This window comes from Phoxinus phoxinus, assembly GCF_949152265.1.
Source record: "Phoxinus phoxinus genome assembly, chromosome: 9".
NCBI lineage: Eukaryota > Metazoa > Chordata > Actinopteri > Cypriniformes > Leuciscidae > Phoxinus > Phoxinus phoxinus.
This window is the reverse complement of record NC_136884.1, coordinates 18,241,576-18,258,772: the sequence shown is the minus strand read 5'-3', so window position 1 is coordinate 18,258,772 and position 17,197 is coordinate 18,241,576. Positions and strand designations below refer to the sequence as shown.

Below are 17,197 nucleotides of genomic sequence, written 5' to 3'. Positions count from 1 at the left end.
TACTATTTCTCTTGATTATCTTTGTTTCTGGCTTTCTTTGCGACAAATTGTGTTTTACTAAACATTGTTACAAAGACCACCATCTCACCTAAAAGCCAAGTGTCAAACAACTAAGTAAAAACATGATGTCGAACCAACATCACATTGTAACAAGGAACTGCTGAAAAAGAAGCAAATTAAAGGGTAACTAAACCCCTGGCCAGAGCCTAACTCCACCCACTGGCAATATTTGAAAAATGCTGGAAAAATGGGCAGAGCCCAGCGGAGAGGAGACAGGGGGGACGAACCGAGGGCAAAATAAAAAAGGTGTTATCGTTTGCAATTACAGTCCTATATTCAGTAATTTTAGATATTTTAAAATGTTTCTTGGGTTTTCTCCAATCAATTTTTTACCGGTCCAACCAGCGATCAGAGGGAGTGGCTGAGAACGATGACGTTGAGGTTGTGTGCTAGTTTGAGTCGTCATACGTCACGACCAAATGTTAGCGATTGGTTATGGCATATCCAGAGTGGCTCTGGGCAGATCCAATAGTTTAATAATCAATAATCGATTAAAAAAAATAACTATTAATTGCACAATTTGCTGTAATTAATTGCAATTAATCGTATTTCCCCCAAGCTTGTAATCAAAGGGCATTATGGGCACGCATGCGCACTTGGGGCCCAAGCGAGGGGAAGAAAAAAATGATTATTGCAAAGATGGGGTTTGGGGCTGGGTCCGTGGGACTGTTTCTGGGGGTTCACTTTTTTTTTTTTTACCTACCTTTTGTCTTCTGCATTCTCCTTACCATTGTCTTCTATTCTTCCCTCAGACTCATCCCCCAGAAACAGTCCCAAGGCCCCAAACCCCATCTCTGCAATAATAATTAATAAAGGCTGGTTTAAAGTACTTCTTCCTGGCTATGTATTTATGCTCATGGGTAGCCTAAATGGGTTCCATTCAGACCTTAACATTACGTCTTTTACTGTTATATGTCAACAAGACACTTTCACCTGGCTATACCCAATGTTTAGATTTGTTGTGGTATTTATGCAAATTAGCACATAAGTAATTAGATTATCCTCTGTTTGCCCATGTTAACAAACAATTTAAAAAAACTGTAATTCAGTTTTTGTTTATCTCAATGCAAATAATCACCTCAGTAATTTTCATGGTGATATCTAAAGGTTAAAATATTTACCCTATTCACGAATAGGCGTATGAATAGGCTATATTTGGGTCTTTTTCAAAAATTTCCCCTAATGGGATTCTTCTGGGCTTTTTTTCTTCTCCTTACTCAGGAAATATTGAGGATACAAAATCAGTTGAGTTTGATTCTGTTGCAATTTGTCCTACCCTTTTTCATAATCATAAAATGACTGGACTATATATAACCCATCACAGAAACGTGCAAAAACTAAATGTTTATGAGATTTACAATTTAAATCTTTTATAAGCCTTTCTAACAAGTGAGGACCATAAAATGTCTTTACTGGTCAGTTGTCATAACATTTCACTATGAGGACACACACACACACACACACTCCCAGCCTCCCTCCTTTCTTTCTCCGACTCAGTGTAGAAATGATGTATGTTGGGTGAAATCACTATCATACATGACCACCACACGAGAAGTTGTTGGGTGGCACACCATTGTATTAAATGTCTTCTGTTATATAAAACCCAATTTACTTCTACTGGACCCACAAAGATTGCACAAAATGGGACAGTGTATAAGACTATATTAAACAACTTTAAAAGTTAAAAATATGAATGCTATCGTTCCTTTACATTTTTTTAATTGTTAGTGCATGTTTATTTGTTCAATACTTTTTTCCAACTTTTTAATATTTCCAGGTATTCTGGATTCCCCCACATTCCAAAGACATGCAAGTCAGGTGAATTGGAGACATCAAATTGCCTGTAGTCTGTCTATGCGTGTTGTGATTGACTGGCTTCCTGTCCAGTGTTTTCCTGCCTTTGGCCAACACACTGGATCTGGCACAAGAGACTGGACACTACTTCTTAAGCTACATAATTTTTTAAAACGTTTCCCAATTTTTCCACATTTTTGATGATTTAAACAATAGATACACAATTTTTAAAGTTAGTGTATGGTAAAAGCTCTGTTCACAACCATGACATTTTTTTTTTTTTTTAAACATACACTTCCAAAAAAGTCTGCTTAAATATAACCTCTTGAAAATCAAAGATAATGGATGATTTAGTTTGACTTTATTTCACTTTCAGGACAAACAAACAAAAAGAAAAAAAACAACATCCAAACAACATCCAACTCAGCATATAAGTTAAAACCCCCCAGATGTATCTGTAAATGCATCTTGATTAAACCTTGCTAATTAAGAAGTGCCTTTCAGTCTTGATTATTGCAGACGAAGAGCGAACAGCATCAACTGGTGCAGATACTAGTGGTCTCATGGCTCTTTTTGTGTCCTCGTGGTCGTTTTCTGCATCCAAGCCGTGTGACATCAGAGGTCCTCATGTTTTTCAGGCGACTCACCAGTTTGGACACCTTCAGAATTAAATTCAGGCACATCCTTGTCCTCTTCTGAAATGAAAGAGTAAAATTAGAGAAGTATTAATTTCTTTGTAAAACTTAGGGTGAAAATCTGCCCTCTTACTCAAACTAGTCTCATTCTTAAAATGCTTTTAGTATCTGTGTGGTTCCCAGTAGAAATTTTGCTTTTATTTTGAAAACCTCAGTGGTGGTACAACCAAATGCTCAAGGAATTGCTCACCCAAAAAATACTATAAAACTATAACTATTTCTGCACGTTCTTCATCTTAAGAATATGGCGTGCTACTGCATTTTAAATTTAGCCTGTGTTATTTACTCACCCTAATGTTGTTTAAGCTGTATGATTTATTTCATCTGCATTACACAAAGCATCATTTAATTCAGATTTATTTGGGTGAATTCAGTCCAATGACAGTACATTACACCTAAAGCACCCAAGATTGTCAATCATACAATCATACTTTTTTTGCTGACACTCATGGGCACTTTGTTAAGTTAAATCACCATGTATTGCCATTGTATTGAATTTATCCAAAAGGATATAGATTAAATGATCACATTTTGTATTCTGCAATAACAACTTGAGGGTAAGTAAATAATAACAGTGCAAGTTGCTATTCACACCAAGAGAGTACATTCACTATGGACTTGGTCTAAAACCAGTAGCACACAATCACATAATGCTTCCTTTAACCTTAACACACTCCTGCTGTTCTTTAATACACACTGCTTACAATTGTTCACATATCTTAGGACCCCCTTGAAAACGAGATGATGCATCTCAAGGGGTTTATCCTAATAAAAATAAATTTGAAATCTACAAAGACATGAAAGAGTGTATGGTCCAACTCCAATCATTGCCAGTAAAGTTCTACCATGTGAGACAAAGCAAACCCAGGTAAGATATGTCACACAATGTTTATGAGCATGAAGAGAAGTGATACCCGTGCAGGTGCCGTCTTCATCCTTATAGCCATCAGCACAGGCGAGGCAGCGATCGGCACCAGGTCCTTTGCAACCGGAGCATCCGGTATTGCATGCTGGGATTTAAAATAACAGTAACAGCTTACTTTAGTGATGTGATTAATGTGAATAATACTGAGGGTACATAATCATTATTTCAACAAACCTTTACAGGAGAATGAACCATCTGTGTTTAAGCAGTATTGGTTATCTGCGCATGGAGCCGAATCGTTGGTACACTCATTGATGTCTGCAAAGGGAAAAATTAGGAAAATGCAGGACCAATACAGGTAAAGACAAATATGAGATGTAGAATCACACAATCACAAATATTAAACATCTAAAAATGTACAAAGTCTTTAATAAACTGGGCTTCTTACAAGGTTCTAGGGCTGCACGATTAATCGAAATTAAACCGCACGCGATTTGGCAAAGGCTGGGATTATTTTATGCACAGCTTGTCAGTGCAGCGCGGCTGATCGGTAGTAAACGTTGCTCCATCTGAACACCAGAGGGCGCTCTCGCGTAAACACGCCAAATATGCCCCGCCGCTGAAATAGACAACACACGTCATACCAGGAAATCCCTATGGGCATCATGCTATCGCTGTAGCTGAATAAACAATTTATTTGTCAAAATAAAAATATTTATTAAATGTTGTCTTTTGTTGGACTCAACAAAATGGCGACTCAAACTCGCAGTGCTTTCAGATGGAGCAGCGTTTACTACGGATCACGGAGCCGTACGCCACTGACAGGCTCCGCATAACAAATAATCGCAGTCTTGCGATTTCATAATCGCAATAATCCAAAACGGTTAAGCGCAATTTCCATGTTAACTGCGATTAATCGTGCAGCCCACCAACATAATTTTAAGAGTAAAGTCACGTTTCTCAATCAGCTTGTGTACGCACACATTTGTGCGTGAAATCAGTGTACGAACATTTTCACAAACATATCAGTAAATCACCAAAAACTTTCGAACAACAATTTGTTGTAAATTTACGGAAAAAACAAAAAAAAAAAAAAAAAAAAAACGTAGGAACTAAAACCCCACATAGGCAAAAAGCACTGTTTCTGTGCGGCTTTATAATTGTGTTAAGCAGATATAAGTAAGAGTTATAGCTTCAGCTGCAAGGTTTCTCTGAATAACACAGATTTACAGGTACAGCTGGCTAATGTGAGGTCTGTAATCTGGGTCTGTATAAAAGGTGTTTAATAGTTCATTGCTAGTGTGACGAAAGGCTGCAAAGGAAAGGTTGTTCAGAAAGCCCTTATATGGAGATGGTTTGAACGCGTTTTATGCAAATGACTAACCTCATGCACAAATTCATGTGCACACGCACGTGTTGTGGATTGGGCAGAGGTTTCTCGTGAGAAGTTCTTGTGTGCGTACAAATACGAAATAATCCACGTAATTATTAGTGAATGAGACCCTTTGAGTGGGGAGGGTTCTTAATTTGATGACAAAGTATGATGTTACCAATCTACACTGTACCATCGTCTAAAGATGTGTGAGATTATTGCAGATGCAGTGGCAAAGACGGATAAGCAAGGCAAACAATTACTTTAGGAAGAAGCGTGTCTTTCAAATAATAATACATCTGAAAGATAACATGGTAAGTAATGCATTACAGCTGCCAGTAAAGTCCATTACTTTGGATACAAACATCAAAAATCACAACTGGGACTACAGCTACAGGAACCATCAGACTAGTCAATAAGAGCTGACAAAGCTCGTGTCAGAATCAGACACAATTGGACAGCGGAGGAGATTATGCAACGGGCAGATTTGAGGTTGAAGCAAAGAAAGGTTTTTTGGAAAAACCCAGGTAGGATGAGCAAGGAAATAGCCCTCAAATGGTGACCAGGAGCCATTAGGAAGCAGAGAAAAGCAATGGTGGTGACAGTGGAAGTAACTAGGACAGATCGCGTTTCCACTGTCACTTCCGGGGCTTGATTGGTAGCTAACTTAAACATTAAAAAAAGAATTCAGCTCAAAAAACACACTTTCAGACACCCAGTGCCTTTGTTGATAGCGGACTAATGCATCCGCATACATCACACACTCCGGTTGACTTGTATAACTAATAACTCCGGTTTTCTTCTCATGAGCTCCATCTGTTGCTCTGGCTGAAAGGATAACAGAATAGAGAGACAGTACTCAAGAGAGATCACTCAAACCTCATCAGATCGCAATCGCATAATGTCGTGGAAAATTAATAAAAATGCTCAGAAATGTGACAAACGTATGATATTTTATCAATATTTTTCTAAATGTGTAAGGCTTTGGACTTAAAAGCCTCAATGGAGTAGTTTTGTGCATTCCTGTGATCGCAAATAAATGGAATCAGGTGTAACTGAAAAGGTATGTGTTCTCTTTTTATGTGAAACTGTAAATACAACTTTGATTCAGCATGAGATTGATGTGCAACTCCTGACACAAATTAATAAATTACTGTTCCTGTAACATTTTTTTATTGTAAAACATTGGTCAAATATCGATGCTGGAATCTTTGAAGTCTTGAATGAAGAATTTACTTAAATTAAGACTTTAAGTAAAGACCAAACGTTCTCTTTTGTCATGCATATTTTGTGATCTAGTTAGTTTTCGGTCAGCTGGTGAAACGGTGGGGTTGTGTGATGAACTATGTAGGCATGTTAAGGGCGGGTTTTAGGCCAGCACTGCGGGGTTACTGGCACGGCAGTGGAAACGCAGCTTAATTTTGGACTCAATGCTTGAGGTCCAAGGCTATTGGCCCCACCCGACACATTGCACTGGCTCGACAGTGGAACAGCGGCTTTTGTCCCATCTGTGAGGCTTCAAGGGCAAACTTGCAGTCCATGTCAACTGGTGTGTCAGTATGTGGAGGCATGATCAGGTTCTGCGTAAGCTGGCAGAGATCCTTGAGGCATGCATCAAAAGCAAACAAGAAGACACCCTCAAAGACAGTTCAGGCAGCTACAGAAGTAATCATGGCTGAGCTTACCATCCCATAGGAAGAGGAGATAAAAACAGCCTTTGACAGGAAGATGTTAAAATACACTGATCTTGCTATCAGGAGCAGGGAAAATGGATTGAGGACTGCCATTGGGAATATCAATGCAGAAGCAAGAAGTACGGGCAGAGAACGGTTGTGTGTTGGAGGAAAGGTTTGTTCCTCGTTGCGGTCAAGTCATTGTTCTGCATGAGACTTGTAAAGGAGGAATGTCTGGATAGGAAGGTAAGATGAGAGCTGTAGAGGTGGCAGGGAGACACTGACCAACCACCCGGAGATGTTCGGAGAACAAGCGGGCAGAAATACCCAGCAGGTTTTGTAACAGCTACTGGTTTATTTTTAGTTAATTTGTTAGTATTACAATTTATCATATGCACAAACGTCTCAATAAATAAATATATATATATATAAATGGGTCAGAATAATGACAGCACAGTGAACACACTATCCACAACTATACTCTCTATTGATGAAATGTTTTAAAACAGAAGTAGAAAAATGCACATACAATTTTCCATGTGTTTTCCAGGCATTGAATACCATTAAAAAAAAAATTCCCGAGCCATGGGAAGCTTTCTTACCGATGCATGCCCCTCCTTGGTCTTCCTCCCAACCATTCCTACATTCTTTACAATCCTGATTGGTTCCTCCAGTGCAGGTAACACACGACTCATGGCACTCTCAAAAAATAAATAAATATAATTACAAATATATAACAGCAAAAAAGTCAAATAATCTCAAATATCATCAGCATAAATCATAAAAACGTGCATGAATACATTTACATCATAATGGCTTTACCACTTGCTTTAGTAACAGCATGCACCAATGCATACTGTAGGTTCTTTGCATTTGATTTTTCAAAATTCTAAAACCTTTTCCGGATTTGAAAATCCATATTTTTAAGGTGGTCTCACTTTTGGAACCCAAAGTATTTGAGTTTATCCATTGTTACAATTATTATAACTATAGAACATACTGTGGATATAAAAAGTCTACACTTAAAATAGGTATGTTTTTAAAAATGAAAAAGATAAATCATATCAGAACTTGTGCAACTTTGCACTAATCATCAATCTCGTGGAATAGTCACTTCAGGAATCTCGTGGAATAGTCACTTCTTGATTGCATGAAGATCCATGGGCCGCAATGAGCTTACAAAGCATCAATGGGATCTCATTGTTGAAAGCTACAAAACATTCCAAGGCATTAGATACATGGACCACAGTAAAGACGGTCATCAACAAGTGGAGAAAGTTTAGTCACAATTAACACTAATGATTAGTCACAGGAAGTCACTATATTATTGCCAGTAGCTCATTGACTTTCGCTGCGTTCCAAAGTTCAAGTTTGGTTAACTCTGACCTGCTAATTCGTATCACATGAAGACATGTGACCAATAGAAGATTGATACGCCACAGCATGACCTCTTAGCTGAAAAATTAAGTTGACAATTCAAGGCACACTTGCAATGAAATGGGTGCATACCACCACCTACTATATACAGTAGTCTGTACCCATTGACTTCCATACATTCTTCAAAATATCTTTCTTTGTGTTCAGCAGAATAAATAAATGAATACAGGTTTGAAACAACTTGAGGGTGAGTAAATGATGACAGAATTTAAATTTTAAAGTGAACTATCCCTTTAACATTGTTCAACGGCTTAAATATAGTTTTTATTTATTAATTAAATTTGCACTTATGCCAGTCTTATGGACCTTATGGACATTTTTGTCGTCTTCAGTTTTTTATTTTTAGCATTTTGCCTGTTTTTATTTGAATTTTACTACTTCACCCCCATTTCCTTTAATAAATCTATTTTACACTAGGTACACAAAATAGTTACACTCAAGGACAAAAATTTCCCCATTAAAACTGCAATTTTTAATCCCAGGGCCATTTAACTATAAAAATGGTGCAGTCTTTGTTAATTGACTAATTTGTGAATACATTTGTTAACATTTCTCCTTTTCTTTTTTTTTTACCAGATGGAGCCATTTTCTCAGGTTTGGCCTATAAAGCAAATAGTGGCTTAATTCCTGTTTTCTGCTTCTGTATATTGTGTGGTTGGTGTGGACGTCAGAGTGTGGTTTGTATCCGTGTAAAATAACAAATTGTGTGCGTGTAATATTTGAGAGAGAAAACTCTACTGTACTGCAAATCTCTTTTGCAGTTTTTCCTCAGAAACGTGTCACTTTGGTTTTCAGTGGCATTGCATAGGTTGCAATTTTTTACATTAAAGGTACAAAAGTTCTGATATGATTTATCTTTGTTTCATTTTTTTTTTAAATCACAAAATCATGCTGTTTTAGCAGGGGTATGTCACTTTTTTAATAGCCACTGCACATGAGGGTAATCAAGTTGTTTATTTTGTGTACCTTTGCACAAGGAGAATGTATCGTTCCTCAGTTCACTAAAATATCCATCACTGCAGTCCAGACAAAACTCTCCTTCATATCCTTTATCACAACTGCACTTCCCATTTCCAGCCCTTGTTCCGTCTCCATCACATTTGCCGTTCCCATGGCACGGTCTTTCATCTCCTCCAACGCAAGCTTAAAATAATACAAAATAAGACAAGATAAGCTTTCATCATCACAAGATTTGAGCATTAATGTCTCCAACAACATAAGTCCATGAATGGAAACACTTCTAGCTACACAAATTCAACATGCGTTCCAAGACCTTTTAGATGCAAAAGCAATGAAATATGGTTTATATCCCATTTCTATCAGCTTATAGCTAGCTACCTGTATCAAGATGAATGGATCACATATTTGAAGGGTACTGTTTTCAGTACTGAGATTACAGTAATGACAGAACATGTTTAGTATATACACTGACATTCAAAGGTTTAGGATCGGCACGATTTTTTATGTTTTCAAAATAAGTCTCTTCGGGTGCAATTACTTAATAAAAAAAATTAAAGAAAGTAATATTGTGAAATTTTATGACAATGTAAAATAACCCTTTTTCCGTTTTGAATATATTTAAAATGTAATTATTCCTGTGATGGTAAATCTGAATTTTCAGCATCAATACTCCAGTCTTCAGTGTCACATGATCCTTCAGAAATCATTCTAATATCATGATTTGCTGCTCAAGAAACATTGTTGAAACCCGTTTGTGTAGCATTACAAAAATCAAGCTTTTTAACATTAAACACTACCGTTCAAAAGTTTGGGGTCAGTAAGATTTTTGTTGTTGTTTAAAGAAATTAATACTTTTATTCAGCAAGGATGCATTAAATTGATCAAAAGTGACAGTTAAGACATTCATAATGTGACATATATAATGTTAAAAGCTTTCTATTTCAAATAAATGCTGTCATTTTGAAATTTCTATTTATCAAAGAACCCTGATTTTTATTTTTTTTACATAATCAGAAATGTTTCTTGAGCAGCAAATCATGATATTAGAGTGATTTCTGAAGGATCATGTGACACTGAAGACTGGAGTAATGATGCTGAAAATTCAGTTACCACCACAGGAATAAATTACATTTTAAAATATATTCCAAAAAAAAAAAAGCCTTGGTGAGCAGAAGAGACTTATTTCAAAATACCGATCCCAAACTTTTGAACAGCAGCGTGCAAATTAAGTAAAAAAATACAAGTGTTTGTAGCCTAACACAGTCAGGCTTAATTCACTTACTGTTGCAGTCAGGACCAAATGAGCCTTTAGGACAGCACACTTCGATGGTCTCTATACAAAACCATTTAAACAGATCTGGGTGTTTTGTTTTCCTGCAAACGAAATGCAGACAATTCTGTTAAGACTTCATTTCTTAATTTGATTAAATATATGCTTTCAATAATGAGACCGAAGTCCAAAGTATACATCCATTGTCTGCGTGCCGCACTGTATCATAAATTACATCATTAACAAAGTCTGTGCAGACTCCCCATATACAGACAAAATATGCTGACAAGTGTTTTACCTGATCAGCCAATTATGATTACACACAATAAGATGCAGGTCTTTATGAGAAAATGTGTTACATTTTTATTTATTTATGCTTCTCAATGAGAAGGCTGCATCCTAGTAAAGCTCCTTTTTCTGGGTTACAACATCCTTAAGAGACATTGAAGGCCGCCTCAATTCTAAAGATCATTGGAAGGCAGCCTTTGTTTCCATCATTCAGAGAGAAGGACTTGGCTTGTTGGCACTGAATGAAGGATGTGAAACAAAGGCTCCTCCAAATCACCCACAATCCTTTGCACACAGTCCAATTCATGAAAAAGATTGATAGGAAAATGAATCAGCATTTACGAAAGTTTCATTATAGTACTGTATTATAGAAAGTCAGTTAATTTTGACCCTAAACAAATTAAAAATGTGTGATGAGTGTTCATCAGAGGGGTCCAAGACCCTAGGACTTTTGTCGCATTTGAACCACGAATACACCATTTTTTAATGGATTAGGAGTTTTGTTGAAATTTTTAAAAGTAACAAATCCTTTCCTCGCGGGTCAATTTGACCCCTTTAGGAATGTGAGGAATACTTCAGTACACACAGAAAAAACAAAAAATTTAAACAAAAAATGCTAAAACCTTACCAAAAAATTATTTTATAAAGTCTACATGTGTATCTGAATGCATACGGAAAAGAACAGACTCTATGACCCAGCGGAACAGCTCATTTGCTCCATATAGAGCTATTGGCCATCTAGTGGCAACAGTCATGAAATTTCATGTTATATTATTTTATTCCACAAGAGGTCAGCAAAGACACCCAATGTAAGATATTTTGAGCTTGAAGGTTTATGCATGAAATTGTGAGATATTTGGAATGGAATTGAAGTTGAAGGATTGTGAGGAATGTACTTAAATTACTATTTATTTATCAAATTGAGTAATTTAAAGGTAAAAAATAAAATTAAAATCTCCCAAAGAAATTGCATAACAAAATAGAAAAAATATTATCAAAATGAAATAAAATAAGCTTTCTGGACAAAAAAAAGAAAAAGAAAAAGTATAATTTTAGGGCTTAGGACCCACAAGGGAAAGATTTGTTACAAAGTGCGAGGGAAGGGTGAAGGTTAAAAATGTTTCATATTAAATAAATATATTTGTAAATACATCATTTTCCCCCCCAAAATTAATTTTGATAGTTTTTTTTTTTTTGTACCAATGTACCATGACTGCAGAGGAAGAAAAGCTGATGACATAGCCATCCACCCTTACTAGACAGTCTCATTCAATACTGAGGAGGACTAAAGCCTTAAAAAAGACTGATGACGGCTGCACAAATGCATTTTTAAATGGCAATAAATAAAAAATTCTTAGGGAAGAAAAAAATAAAACAGTCCTAATTGAAAAGCAGGCTTCTAATTTCTGGCCTGTCCCACAAAATGCAAGACAGCTGGTGGCCGTACCCAAGCATACGGTGATGCTGCTGCTTTGTCTTTCAGAGAGCGCTAGACCTACACTTGACAACAGCTGTAGCATCACTAAACCGCTGTAGTGCACACAGGTCAAATGAAGAACGCTCGGCAGTGCACGAGATGTGACGGCACCCAGTGTACCTCAGCCTTGAGAATGAAGTCTTCAGTTATTATGGCACAAATTCTCCATCTGAGTTCCTGACCTCTTGAACCACCATGTTTCAAAGTGTTCCTCGTTTTCCTCCAACATGTGGTTGCACTCAAAACTGCTGCTGTAGCAGGCGCCCTCCAGGATCTCCATCAGCCTAATCTCACTGAAGAAGACACACATTTTAGTCAATGACAGGTACAGTAGTGCATTTTCATTAATGTTGTTTTGAGATGTTTTGTCAAAAGTTCTTCTTCTCACCTCGACTCGTATTTGGAGAGTTTTCGCTCTTCCCATGCTGTGTTTCCACCACCAAAATTTTGATTAGCAGTTTTTTCAATACCCTGCAAAAATGCATTTAACACTTAACATATATAAAGTGAACTTAAAAAGTGTTAAAAAAATATTTGGACACTTGCATTTCATTTTAACACAAGAATGCCATTACAATGAATGAAGCATCACTGATAGTAGACTTTCTACAAACTAACACTTTTCTGAACAGTATGGATTGTTTAATCATTTTAAAACAAACTTTAATTAATGAAATGTGTCGCTTTAAAGGTGCTATCTTTATTTAAGATATATATGGAGATAGATAGTACATACCTTGTCAAAATTGTCGACTAATTGTCTGCATGTTGAGCATAATGCTTTAAAGTCCTTTGAATAGGTAGATCCAAGTGATAGAAACAAAATAACAAACATCAGGTAAAAAATACTATATGAGAATAACATGGTTTCATCAAGTGTGTGGTCTAGCTCATATGCTGTCCAGTAATAAAACGCTGTTTTTATGGGCTTGTCTCAAGCTAGTAAAGATGCCCTGAATTAACATCTAGTGCCTGAAATTATGACACGTTAATAATAAAGATGTGTAGAATGTCACTTTTACATATTTCCATGCCGCCACACCAGCTAGACATTCTATTTAGATTTCCGCGTCAGCCCTTCGGAAACATTGTGTCTTTATCTAATTGGAGAGTTTTCCTGCCCATCAACGTATGAACCAATGAATTGCCTCCACGCTCAAGCGTGCCCGACTGGGTCAAGCACGCAGCACTGCAAACCACGCCCCTACAAGTTACGCCCCCTCCAACGAAACAACCAATTAGGGAATCACTGATGTCGTCACTTGTACCGCTCTTCTTCTACTTCCATTTCCCTTGCTTTTTTCCTTTCACTTTCGCCGTCTAGCGTTAAGGCTATATGACTGTCTCAGGCAAGTCTTGAATTGGCAGTAGGCCAATTATTAGTAAATTACATTACTATACTGATGTATCCCGATCTTCAAGCAGAAAGAGCTGGATATATAATATTCTGATGCAGCCTGGAATCATAACCACACAATGACATCACTCTTTTCTCTATAACTTTACAAGTAGGCTATTGAACTTAACTGAATCAACACTGAATTGACCAATGACACAATGACACTACTGAAATGAACTGAATTCTGTTTGCATCATTTAATCATTATTTTCCTGTTGTCACTAAAGCTGCTTTGAAACAACCCGTAGGCCTATTATATAAAGTGCAATTAGAGGTGAGTTGACTATAAAATACAACAAAATTGTGTATTCAACCTGCCATGTTCAACAGTACATATGAAGATTGATTAAGAAAACTTAATTATAAAAAAAAAAAAAAAAAAACTTTTCTGAAGCAATAACTTGAATTGACATTAGCTACTTTAGAACAAGTATTTATGAATTTATTCTACATACTAATATATGTGAACATGTTTTAACATCAATTAGGCTAATGCACTTAACTAACACAAAGTTAACCAAGATTAATAATTCTGTAAAACGTGATTGTTCATTGTAAATCCATGACAAGTAACTTAACAAATGTAACCTTATTGTAAAGTGTTATGTTTTTTTAAGGTTGAGCTGTGAAGCTTAAAACAAGAAGTCAAAGACCTCATTGTGCCTTATTTTTTAAGGTAAAACATAAATGTAGCCAACTATATTCCAAAGATGTAAGTGTTTTGTGTGCCTGTGTAAACAGCTTAACTCACCTGACCCAGCGAATTAAGAATTCAATATCTATCTGATATCTGAACATCTGACCTACATCTATAAACATATGATTCCCCTTGAAATTCCAAGCTAAGGCGAGTGTGGCACTTTTGCCCACAAAGATTGATTTTTAATGTATTATGAAGCAGACGTGCCTTATGGTAAGAGATTGTGCAAACACAGAAACATTCAGGAGAAACTTGTTTTCAGCCTCTGCCCTGTGAGTTGTATAAATAACACAGCTTCGCTACTAAAACTAGTGGTGGTTGCCAATTTTAGTCGATGCCATATTCTTGTTAGGAAGCCCCTGTTTCGTATTGGGAAAATTACATGTTCAAAGAAAATGGTTATAATTGCATAAACATGTTCAGCAAATGACGGTTACATACCTTTAGATCCAGACCAGATACTCGGTTGTCGATGGTCCAGGAACCAGTCAGGTGGTGTGTCCCACAGCCGTGGTAATGTTATCAGTGTCAATAACACACAAAAGATGTAAAATACTGTATACAACCAAAGTGATTCTGAACACATTTTTAGAGCTGTTTTAGAATTGAAAAAAGGAAACACATTGAACACCTTGCTTTCAACAACCGATCATGATGGAAAAATAGTGATTACTTGTATAGAAAAGAGGGAAAATGATGGCCAAGCATGCATGTCTGATGAACAGTGCAAGTCAGGGGAACATGGCGGCTTAATAACAAGTGTTTAAACAGTGTTGACAAGCCAGAGGAACATGCCAAGAGATGACTTCTTTCAGTAACCTTACTGAACATAAGGCTCATGTCCAAACCTTGTGCCTGCATCGAATATAGAGAGTGAAGGAAGAAAATGTCTATCTTTTGTCCCTTCATAACACACAGCGAGAGCAGCCCAAGCAATTTTTTGACACCAATAAGTGTTTGCAAATATTCATATCCATCACTTATACAGAAGATAATGTCCTGTAAAAGATAAGGTCATATTTGAATCTGAAATTGTATTGTATAGATATATCTTTTATGAAAGCACTTACTGGAAGACTACAATCCGTCACAGAATAAAGGCTGGACTTTTCTGCTTCTGTGTCATTGCCTTCTCAAGTCTCAAGCAAGCACTTCTCACCTATAAATGGTGATAGATTACCCATATTTCTAAAAAAACAAACAAACAAAAAACTCTACAAGTTACTACAACATACACATACTCATTATATAATCCATTTCCTTTCTTTTCCCCAATGTAATGAGATTCTCTCTTGGCATGATAATCTTTCACTGATATCACACTCATCCAGAACACAGTTCACCCAAACATAAAAAATAATATATATTTTTTTGGCATGAAGTCAAACCAACCCAACATTTACAAATTAAAAAAACTAATAAGTTGCAAAACATAATGGCTTAAAAGGGCTTGCACATATTTGTGTATCCAGTCACTCCATCCACAGAAGCCAAAGTTATGCATCTCAGCCTCAGACGTCTGACTGAATTCACACCATTTATATGGTGTGAATGCTCACAACCATTTTTGGTTGTGAGCTGCAAAAAAAGAAAATAAGTGTTCTGTGTTGTCACATTTAAACAAAATGGGATAGAATATCTAAACGAATATGAAATAAACACCTAAAATTGCTTTCCCAGAACAGTCAAAGGTCAGGTCCCCATCATGACCAACTATAGTTTGAAGTCCTCCAGAGCCTTCTGATTGATTTGCTCATTGTGGTGGTGTAAAGTTCAAGGCATTAGGAAGATTCAAGTATTCATAAAGTAGTTTTTTTTTCTTTCGCATGCCAGCTCTGCATTCTGCCAGTTAAGCCATCCAAATAATTCTGGAACAAGTCCAATTTGTCCTTTTTATCTTTTGTCTGATGAGAAGTATCATATAAGGCTCAGCAGAACCTGTTGATGGATGACCATTGACATCAGGTGGGTCTTTCTTCAATATTAACCATGGTAAATTGACATAAAGTTTCACTTCTCTGCTTGCAGTGAGGTTTAGCATCAGCTAATTCAGGATCACGTAAATTGGTGTGTAACTATCCCTGTGCACAAAATTTGGGAAATGTTTAAATGACAACAACATATCTGCATAATCTCGTGGGCTTTTCGCTCTAAAGTTGAATTTTACAGAGTTCACAATCCCACAAGGAAACATAATCACGGCCCAACCACTTGGAAATAGGAAAAGAACACACAATTATAGTGACTGCAGAAGGGCTCTGTTCAAGGACATTTAACTCTACAAAAGAAAACAGGGGTGCCAGTTTGGAAAGAAATTCAGAAGCATGGTGATTTTGATATACAGAACTGTAAATTTTCATAACATAAAGAATGAAATACCAGACTCTCCCCAAATTCTCTTAAATACTTTGCCATAAGTGCTCCTTGTTTTCATTCTCTCACCCTCAAATGGAGAAGATCCATTTTACAACCTGTAGAGTCTATGCCACATTGCTTTAAAAGTTTTCTCAACGCCTCAACCTGAGAGAGAGAGAAAAAAACCCGCAACAACACTAAGCAAAAAACACACTTCACTCTTTTTTAACCTCAAGGCCCTTTCACACTGAACGCGACGTGATAAAGCGAATCGCCGACGAACGGGGCTTAGAACATCAGAAAGACTCAATTAATTTGATCCTGGCGATACCATGTTAAATCCTATAATTAAACCATGAATACATATGGGTTTTTGCATTATAAAATAATTTCAAAAGTGCTAGCGATGGAAGTCTTGCTCATTGCATGGTCCCAATGCACTTTTTTTTTTTTGTCAATTTGGTTTGTGACAATGAAATTGTGAAAGTTACAAGATCTTACAACTTCACCTGTTGTCATTCATTCATTTGAAAGTCGTTCTTCTGTAATGTCAATATGTGCCTACTCTCCCAAAAAGCTTTTTTTTGGACTGAGCTTGGAGTACTCAGTGTTAAAAATATTTTTTTCAACTGAAAACAGAACATGGAGAAAACCCCTGAACTCACTTTTTACACAATTTTTTTAAACTTGGCATCAAAGTCTGAAGGATAATTCTTAACTCTCTGAAATACATTTACCTCATTTATCTCAAAATAAATATTATAATGGCCGTTGTAAAAGATGACCCCTACACATCTGCAAAATGCACACCCTTTTTGTGTAAGCCCATAACGACAACAGGTGGATGATTAC

At 36.6% G+C, this 17,197-nt stretch overlaps 1 protein-coding gene across 3 annotated transcripts; it reads right to left on the bottom strand.

Moving 5' to 3' along the window:
• Positions 1 to 1,372: 1,372 nt before the first annotated feature.
• On the bottom strand, positions 1,373 to 14,533 carry creld2 (cysteine-rich with EGF-like domains 2). Of its 3 annotated transcripts, none has more exons than XM_079624385.1 (10): positions 14,432 to 14,533; positions 12,628 to 12,681; positions 12,280 to 12,362; positions 12,074 to 12,184; positions 10,139 to 10,230; positions 8,863 to 9,039; positions 7,062 to 7,160; positions 3,649 to 3,732; positions 3,464 to 3,559; positions 1,780 to 2,549 (listed from the first exon to the last, which is right to left on the bottom strand). In XM_079624385.1, exons 4-10 carry the CDS (start codon positions 12,169 to 12,171, stop codon positions 2,470 to 2,472), a joined length of 726 nt encoding a protein of 241 aa, XP_079480511.1. In that variant the 5' UTR covers positions 12,172 to 12,184; positions 12,280 to 12,362; positions 12,628 to 12,681; positions 14,432 to 14,533; the 3' UTR covers positions 1,780 to 2,469. The 3 variants fall into 3 exon arrangements, with proteins under 3 accessions (XP_079480510.1, XP_079480511.1, XP_079480512.1); XM_079624386.1 differs by lacking the exon at positions 14,432 to 14,533 and adding an exon at positions 12,914 to 12,972; XM_079624384.1 differs by lacking the exon at positions 14,432 to 14,533 and having other exon boundaries at positions 1,373 to 2,549; positions 12,628 to 13,043.
• Positions 14,534 to 17,197: the final 2,664 nt, after the last annotated feature.